Source organism: Rutidosis leptorrhynchoides, chromosome 7 (assembly GCF_046630445.1).
Source record: "Rutidosis leptorrhynchoides isolate AG116_Rl617_1_P2 chromosome 7, CSIRO_AGI_Rlap_v1, whole genome shotgun sequence".
NCBI lineage: Eukaryota > Viridiplantae > Streptophyta > Magnoliopsida > Asterales > Asteraceae > Rutidosis > Rutidosis leptorrhynchoides.
In genome coordinates, this window is record NC_092339.1 from 1,165,117 (window position 1) to 1,173,790 (window position 8,674).

Below are 8,674 nucleotides of genomic sequence, written 5' to 3' on the forward strand. Positions count from 1 at the left end.
TGAGAATGTATTATTTACAATCGAATAAACGTAAATACTTCTAACTTTGAAGGTGCCATTATTTTACCATGGTCTACAATGAGTTTATTATAATATATACTATAAATATAAAATTGTTAAACAACAAAATTTGCAGGGATCAAAAATAAAATAATGGTTATGAAAGCTGGAATAATGGCTACACAATTTTAAATAGTTGTTATGAAATCTCGAATAATGGATACGCAATTTCAAATAATGGTTATATATTTTCAAATAATGACTATCGAATTTCGATAACGATTATGAAATTTCGAATACTGGTTACACAATCTCAAATAATGGCTATGTAATTTATTATACATTTTTCTTAAAAATATTTATTTTTTCATTTCCGGCGCATCGCGCCTCGCGCGGACCTTTTTACCAGTTATCAATCAATTATAAATAAATAAATAAATTTAAAATAAAAACAGTGAAAATAAGAAATAAGTAGAGGAACGTGCAACTCCTCTCTTCCTTCAAACTTGGTTGGGGTTTATTTCAGAGTCAAAATCATTTCTCATTCATATGCTCTTGAATTGAATACGCACACAACATCTATAACTTTGTGAACTCACTCGCTATGTGATTTGATTCTGATTTGATCTGAATCCGTTCACTCAGGTATGTTTACGCAACATTCAATTCGTAAAAATTTCGGCCAGTCAAAATTACAATTTACGTATTGTAGATCTGAATTGACTGCGATCTAACTTCGATGTCGGAATTTAGGTTATGAACGAGCTAGATTGTTTATTCCTTTGATTATACGGAGTAATTGTTTATAGGCTGGTCTCGGTCTAAATAGTTTATGGATCTGCGTTCTCGCTGTGATAAGTTGTAGCTTATTTCACTGATTTGATGTTGATAATTGATTAGTTATTTGATTTGAAACGCATTTAATTGCGTTTTTTTTTAGATTTTGTTCGAATATTTATGATAATGATAATGATAATGGTGCATATTGACTATATTGACTGTTTTGTTGATCCGTTACAATAAAAATGGCACAACGTTATTGTAAAGATGTTGAAAATTACAGTATTGTTTTTGGTGATTGTTTTCAATTGCAAGGATATAACTAACGTATGTGTTTTTGAGTTATATATGAATAATGAATGAATATATGAATGGAATAAAATAATACTAGAGCCAACATATATATATAATAATAGTATGGGGAAAAGGTATTTGTTCTCTTAAATATTACACCATTACAAATGTAAAATGAGAGGCATACAAAACCCCTCTTTCATCTACTCTATATATATATATAGGTAAATGAAGCAAACATCTCCATAATCCACAATAGTGAAATCTCGAAGACGGTTAGAATCCAACCGGATCATTTATAGCTCATAATGAAACCAACTAGGTATTCCCTTGCTGTTGGATGATTACTTGAACTTTTTAAGTTTATTGATGATTAGATACTGGTACACGGTTTGATTAATATACGGATCACATTTTGATTTTGAGCGATTTAAGTCATGGTTATTTTCATGATGTTGTTGCTAGTTAACTAAGCTGAATAGGATAGTAAATGTGAACTCAATAGGTTTTTCATGATCTTTTTAGGGGGAATAATTACGAGCGATGTAGAATGTAATGAACAATTTTTACAATATCAATCTTGAGTATAGTTTTTTTGGAGATTTGTAAATAGATATATATATATTTTTAAATCAATGAAATTGTTTCCTGTCAATTATCCATGTATAATAGAGCATTTTAAGCAAAAGACCTGTAATTGTTGGTTATATGCACTGGACCCAAAAGTTCAAGACCTGGCAAAACTCATCAGAAGGAGCGTAACTAACGAGTCGAATATCCTTCATTCTCTAGTCATATTCATATACATTGTGAAAGGGGTGTTTCTTAAGCTAGCATGAAGATATAAAGAAGAAATAGAAGTTACGGTTTGGTGTCTATCATGAATATAGTTCTGTTCACAGTTTTCCCACTTGTAGATTGATTGCTATGCTTTTAATATCATCTGTAATAGAGCTTTATAAGATTTTCACAACCTATTCATACCTTGTGACATACGAATCGCAGATATGCAATTTTAGGTGTAATTTAGTACCGATCCCATATTTACTATTTATCGTCGTTGTATTATCTAAAAAGGGATGTTGTAATATAATCTTCACTCTTCAGTATGTGATAATTTTGCTCCAGGTATAGGAGTATGTTGTGTTATATTTGTGTTAACGTGGCTGTAAGGAGTATAAATATTTAGATTCCGAGTACCATGCTTTCTTTTTGGCATTATTGCTTCTAATTAATCTTTTCTCCATCTAATTAAACAGGGGTGACAAAACACAAAGGCTTGTATTGGGTTATGTGGAATTGCAGACATCTTTTTTTTTTTTTTTTTTTGTGTGCACAAGGGGTAAAACTTCTTCCCGTGAAAATTACTAAAATATAGTGAAAATGACTCCGTCAAGTAAGGCTGACAAAAAGGCTGCAATGGACATTGCTGCATGGTCATTCAACATTGTCACATCTGTTGGGATCATCATTGTGAACAAAGCTTTAATGGCAACATATGGTTTCACATTTGGTAAGTTATCTTATTTGTAATTTGCTGGTCCCTCTTATTGTTCCATGCTTAGTATTTTTTCTGTTAATGCTTATCTACCTCAATCCCTCGTGATGATATAAAGAAAGATGAATTTTAAGGTTTTATCGCTTTTCTTGGATACTATCATGGTACAGCCTTAACACAATGGCACTGCCTTCTAACACATCAAGTTATTAACTTCAAATAAAAGATATGTGAGCATGCTTGTTTTAATAATAATTAAGATTAAGACGTTTAAAGATAATATTTTTGGTGCAGGTGTATAATTGTTTATTTTTTTTCTTCTTGCAGCTACAACGTTAACGGGGTTGCATTTTGTTACGACGACCTTGATGACTATTGTTCTTAGGTGGCTGGGTTACATCCAACCATCTCATCTACCCATCTTAGACCTTTTGAAATTTGTGGTATTCGCTAACTTTTCCATTGTTGGAATGAATGTCAGTCTTATGTGGAATTCTGTGGGATTTTACCAGGTAAATTGTAGTAGTTCCTTTTTCTTGTATTTTTCTGTTCCACCATGTTTATATAATACTGTAGTAGATTCTTGTACAGCACCTCATGGTTACTTGTGTTAAAAGCATCTTGGTCTCATTGTCAGATTGCAAAGCTGAGTATGATCCCTGTATCGTGCTTGTTGGAAGTTGCATTTGATAAGATACGATATTCACGAGACACAAAGCTCAGTATTTTAATTGTTCTTTTGGGTGTTGCTGTCTGCACGGTTACTGATGTAAGTGTGAATACAAAAGGTTTCATTGCTGCCTTAGTTGCAGTATGGAGTACAGCTCTTCAACAATATGTAAGTTTCCTATTCTATATACAACTAAATCTTCCTAAGAAACAAAATATAAACATATATGCGCTGATATACACCCCGATTTATAATTGATGTACAGTATGTACATCATCTTCAAAGGAAATACCAGTTGAGTTCTTTCAACCTGTTAGGACATACTGCGCCTATCCAGGCTGGATCCCTGCTACTAGTGGGTCCCTTTGTGGATTACTGGCTGACGAATAAGAGAGTGGATGCTTTTAGTTATGATACAGCATCTTTGGTAAGTTTTGCTAATCTCATATAGTCTCTTTCAGATTTCATCATGTTCAATTTGAGCCCTAATTGTGAAATAATCATCTTGTGTATTCTATGCTTTAAACATGACAATTTCCTCTCTACCCTATTTATTTGCAGTTGTTCTTAATCCTATCATGCACAATTGCAATCGGGACCAACCTGAGCCAATTCATCTGCATTGGAAGGTTCACAGCTGTGACCTTCCAAGTGCTTGGTCACATGAAAACAATACTTGTGCTAACCCTCGGGTTCGTCTTTTTTGGGAGAGAGGGTCTTAATCTTCATGTGGTTCTTGGGATGATCATTGCAATTATGGGGATGATTTGGTATGGTAATGCCTCATCAAAACCTGGAGGTAAAGAACGCAGATCCTATTCACTTCCTAAAACTAGTCTACCGAAAAAGGACTCGCTTCTAGAAACTTCTGATACAGATGACAAGGTGTAAGCAAAACTTTCTCCAGAGTATAATCCTACAAGAAAAGAATTATTTTTTCATGAATTGATAAACAACAACACTACACAACTCATATTTTCCCTAGAAAGTCAGGAGCATCGCAAGTTATATAGCATGTGATTGTTGTATGTTATTCTAATTCTATTCTAATTCTAATTGTTATGATTTGAAGACCTTAGAGAGGAGGAAAACATATCTTATCTTTGTTTTGCTTTAACACTATGTGTTTGTTGTTGAAGCTGTGATTATTATATGAAACAAATGGACTTGACACCAAGTATTTTTTTTTTTCTCCCTACATTCGCCATTGCCTGCCAGCAATTTTCACCAATCCACATCAGGCCACCTGATATGCATCATGTGGTAGCAAGGTAAATCAAGTTTAGCTAGTGGTACTAGCGTGATGAGGCAACTTGATTTTTTTTTACCAGTCTCTAAAGCAGTATTTTCTGTAGTACATGCATGAAAAAATATTAGACCCTTTTAACCAGCTATAATCAATGAATGAACGACTGTAAGTTGGCAATCTGGTTATACACAACTTCTAGTTACAAAATTTGAATAATCATGCACGGAAATAATATTACTAGTATAACAAAGCTTGTGTCATCCACTGATCCACACGTTATGCCATGATAAAATTTTTGATTTCTTACCATATAAACCATCTCTTTTGGTAAAGATAGGAACAGGTATAGTGGCTCAAAGTGTATATTTGTAATAAAGCACTTGCCAATTCTAAACAAACAAAAAAAAAAAAAAAAAAAAACTCAATGTTCAGTCGGTCAAAAAAGTAAATACATATACATCAAGATAACATTGTTCATCTCACCATATCAATTAATGGCTTTGATTTTCACTGCAATCTTCATTAAATAACTTCACTGAACAACTTTGCATATATCTTCATATTCGATAGCCTGAATAAGTCTCCCATCATATATTACCAATTTGAGGAATAACCGTTTCAAGCTCCTCTTGATCCACCAATAATCTTTCCGGTTGCTCCTCTCTTTCGCTTTCTCTTCCTCCTTAATCAACTCATCCAAAGCGAACCCACCACCCGATTTCCCCTTCTTATCTTGCGCCACCTTCTCAACACTATGATGTCCATCATCAAAAACGAATCTTGAACTACCCTCTCCTTTCTCTTTAACCACATTCTTCGTTGTTAAAGACCCGATACTAAGCTTAATCTTCTTCTCACCACCTTCATCAGACCTCAATAACAATTTCGCCTCTTCATTCTCCAAATTTTTATCAACTTACATTCCCTCCTCCTAACTGTTGGGCCCTTTCAAGTTGCTTCCTAATCTCCCTCTCTTGCTTCTCTTCATCAACTATACACTAATTATGGAGACAGCCCACCAATCATATTCCACCACATCACCACCTTCGCTACAGTCCGGTCAAGGGTATTTTGGTCTTTTTACACCCTAAAAAAAAAACCCCTGAAATTTACATTTGTTGTAAATTTAGTAGTTAAATATGGATGGTAATTAGTCAAATATGGATAGTAAAATTTGTACTATATATATGTGCATAATGTAAGTTACAAAAACACACATATACATTAAATACATCACACCTCTCTTCAACCTCTTTCTCTCCTATATCTTCTACAACACATCTCTCTTTTATTGGTTCTTTCAATTTGAATATATTGAACCAGGCCACTAAAGGTAGTTATAAGCCTACTGAAATATAACACGTTATCAGCACGAAGTGCTCCGTATAATCAAGGTTTATCTAAGCAAGCACACGTCACTAATCAAGGTAAGAAATTATCTAACTTTTATTAACTTCACTAACATTTATATTTATGTTATTTAAGTTATATATGGTCGGTTATACCGCCTGAATTATATTTCTGTAATCTAACTTTCATTAACTTCACTAACATTAATATTTATGTTATTTAAGTTATATATGGTTGGTTATACCGCCTGAATTATATTTTCTGTAATCTAACTCTCATTAACTTCACTAACATTTATATTTATGTTAATAAGACCTCATGATTGTACGCAACACGTCATTTGACAACACGGTACTTTATGTACGCAACACGTCATTTGACAACACGGTACCATGGGTCGAGATTAATTCCGATCAATACGAATACGATGGGGTCTTTATATGTTATCTAACATTTATGATTACTTATGCAATTAATCATTATTTATTTCATGCATACTAATGTTTATTCTTAAAAGTAAATCTTAAAAGTTAAAATAAGAAAAAATAGTTTGTATTTTTATTAAAAGTAAATCTTAAAAGTTAAAATAAGAAAAGGTAGTTTGTATTTTTATTAAAAGTAAATCTTAAAAGTTAAAATAAGAAAAAGTAGTTTGTATTTTTATTAAAAGTAAATCTTAAAAGTTAAAATAAGAAAAAGTAGTTTGTATTTTTATTAAAAGTAAATCTTAAAAGTTAAAATAAGAAAAGTAGTTTGTATTTTTATTAAAAGTAAATCTTAAAAGTTAAAATAAGAAAAAAAAATCTTGTCCTTTATATTACTCATACGCGTTTTGATATAGTGACTTTGACTAACGACGTTACAACGGTCATATATACATAACGGTTGTTAACGTCAACTGACGACGTTACAACAACTATATTTTTCAAATATAAAATAAACATCTCCGTTTTCACATTTTCACAAATCAATCTTCATTTTTCAGATTACTACTCTCAAAAAGTTTTTGTAAAAATGATTCACACAAGGATGATTTTTCCTATTGTATTGGTCATATTAACTATCATCATTGTTGCTAATATACCACCGGGTGAACCTATATTCTATCCTGCCCTTGTGGTTTTATTATTTGTAATCATACCATTATTCTGTTGTTTGCTACTTATGAATTTAAAATGATTCTAATTTCATTTTATTATTTGTCTATGAATAGAAGTTGATTATGATTATGATTTATGTTATTCATCTTTTTGATAATAGAAAATGTCGAATTTAAAAAGGCTTAAATTTGCTCATTTAGAACAAGTGGGAACAACTACTTAACATGGGTTATGAATGTAGAAAAACATCTCGAATCAAACGGTATTTTAGAAACCCTGAATGAAAATAACAATTATTCCGAACAAGAGAAAGCAATAGTAAGTATTTTTCTTAGCAAACATATTGACGAGTCCTTAGAATCTACATATTATATGATCGAAAATCCAAGTGTATTATGAAAAATACTCAAAGATAGATACGATATTAATTATCAAAAAAAAAATAATAATAATAATAATAACGGTGATCCATGAAAGAATAAAATTAAAGATATTAGTAGACGCTCTTATAAGAATTCCGGAGATTCTTATTAATGATCTGGTAACGTGGATCATCAGTCTAGTATTTCTTGAATACATGAACATCTTGTTTAGCTCTACAAATAAGTCCCAAAAGAAAAGAAAACGAGAGTGAATCTGTTGACAAATCTTGATTAAATTAACCCTGAGCTACCTTGAGACTTGAATGGTTTGAATTTTCTAAGATGCCTAGTTTTTTTTATGTATCACCCATAAATAAATGGTTTTAGACCATAACGCATATGTTTTATTAAGTGTTATCTTTTATGTACTTCAGATTATAACTTGTTTGCAGGTAATATAATTTGATTATCTTGCTGAAATATAACTCATTATTTGCTTATCTTATTTGAAGTTTTAGTATGAATCCTGCAGAAATACAACATCAATTAAATGGTAAAGACCTATGTATTGCAGATAGTAGTAACATACATACTATGATCAAATCTAAGAAATATTTCATTGATTTAAATCAAATGAAGGAATTATAAATACTATATCAGCTCTTGCAAACTTGATATAAGAAACGAAAAAGGCAAAATTTCATATTACCAAATGGTACGAATTTTTTGGTAAACAATGTCTTGTTTTCTCCCAAATCAAAGAGAAATTTGTTAAGTTTCTCTGATATATATCATAATGGATATGATTATCAGTCAATGATAATCGAAAATGAGAAATATCTATGTAGCACCGAAAAGCGCATAGGATTAAAAGCGCATATGATAAAAAGCGCATATGATGAAAAGCGCATATGATAAAAAGCGCATATGATGAAAAGCGCATCGCATATAATTAAAAGCGCATATAATGAAAAGTGCATATGACGAAAAGCGCAGCACATATGATTAAAAGCGCATATGGTGAAAATGATATATGATGAAAAGCACATATGGTGATTAATGAAAATCACATATGGTGATTAATGAAAAGCACATATAGTGATTAATGAAAAGCACATATAGTGATTAACGAAAAACACATATGGTGATTAATGAAAATAACATATGGCGATTAATGAAAAGCACATTGAGAAATAATCACCAATGTTTCTTGAAAGAATTCAAGGGTATATATATGGACCAATTCATCCATCATGTGGACCATTTTTCTAATAGACGCATCTAATGCATGGTCTCATGTTTGTGTGTTATCAAGCCATAATATGGCATTTGCAAAGTTTCTTGCACAAATTATTAAATTAAGAACACATT

The 8,674-nt window shown here is 31.6% G+C and overlaps 1 protein-coding gene across 1 annotated transcript; it reads left to right on the forward strand.

Annotated features, from left to right (window-relative positions):
* The first annotated feature begins 481 nt into the window (after positions 1-481).
* On the forward strand, positions 482-4,403 carry LOC139857471 (UDP-rhamnose/UDP-galactose transporter 6-like). The gene is made up of 6 exons (XM_071846234.1): positions 482-645; positions 2,334-2,587; positions 2,900-3,084; positions 3,210-3,410; positions 3,508-3,669; positions 3,804-4,403. The coding sequence occupies exons 2-6, from the start codon at positions 2,458-2,460 to the stop codon at positions 4,131-4,133; spliced, it is 1,008 nt and encodes a 335-aa protein (XP_071702335.1). The 5' UTR covers positions 482-645; positions 2,334-2,457; the 3' UTR covers positions 4,134-4,403.
* Positions 4,404-8,674: the final 4,271 nt, after the last annotated feature.

Bases quoted from the DNA above. Each gene is read 5' to 3' on its own strand.
- LOC139857471 (XM_071846234.1), top strand. From the start codon at position 2,458: ATGACTCCGTCAAGTAAGGCTGACAAAAAGGCTGCAATGGACATTGCT. The intron at 2,588-2,899 runs GTAAGTTATCTT...TTCTTCTTGCAG, and splicing joins AACATATGGTTTCACATTTG to CTACAACGTTAACGGGGTTG. The intron at 3,411-3,507 runs GTAAGTTTCCTA...ATTGATGTACAG, and splicing joins GTACAGCTCTTCAACAATAT to TATGTACATCATCTTCAAAG.